The 513-nt window shown below is 66.1% G+C and overlaps 1 protein-coding gene across 2 annotated transcripts in view; it reads left to right on the top strand.

Annotated features, from left to right (window-relative positions):
* Window positions 1–223: 223 nt before the first annotated feature.
* Klhdc1 (kelch domain containing 1) overlaps window positions 224–513 on the top strand; it is a 47,216-nt gene continuing 46,926 nt past the window's right edge. For both annotated transcript variants that reach the window (XM_048798621.1, XM_015491044.2), the window contains exon 1: window positions 224–409. In XM_048798621.1, the coding sequence (XP_048654578.1) occupies window positions 314–409 (96 nt within the window). In that variant the 5' untranslated portion in view covers window positions 224–313. The remainder of the gene's footprint in view (window positions 410–513) is intronic.

The raw sequence follows: 513 nt of genomic DNA, 5'->3' as shown, positions 1-513 counted from the left end.
GAAATGGAAGCTGGATGAGACTGAATTGCCAAAACACCTCAAGTGCAAAGAAATCTGCCTGTTCCTTCTCCGGGGAAGCTAAGGCCTCTTCCTCACTGCTAAGAACCAAGGCATCCCTCACTGGCCACTCCACCCTTGGCGCGGCCTCGTGAGCGAGTCCGCAGCGGGACGGCGCAGCCGCACTGGTTCGCCTTCCCACCAATCTCGACCCTCGACGCGTTCCGTTCGTGCGTGCAGCAATCCGGACCCGAGAAGAGGCAGCGCGGTGGGCAGGGGCTGCGGCACGCCGAGTAGTGGGCCAGCGACGGCGTGGATGGCGGACTCGCAGCTGTTCTGCGTGGCCGAGGAGCGCAGCGGCCACTGCGCGGTGGTGGACGGAAACTTCCTCTACGTGTGGGGGGGCTACGTGGTAAGGGGAAGAGGCGGACGGGGCGGACTCGCGCAGGGAGCCCGCACGGTCTCTAGGGCCGAAGGGCGCTGAGCGCCCGCCCACACCCGCTCCCTAGGTCGGGT

This window comes from Marmota marmota, unplaced genomic scaffold, assembly GCF_001458135.2.
Source record: "Marmota marmota marmota unplaced genomic scaffold, marMar, whole genome shotgun sequence".
Taxonomy (NCBI): Eukaryota; Metazoa; Chordata; class Mammalia; order Rodentia; family Sciuridae; genus Marmota; species Marmota marmota.
Note: the sequence above shows the minus strand (reverse complement) of the source record. Positions and strands in the feature narration are given on the sequence as shown.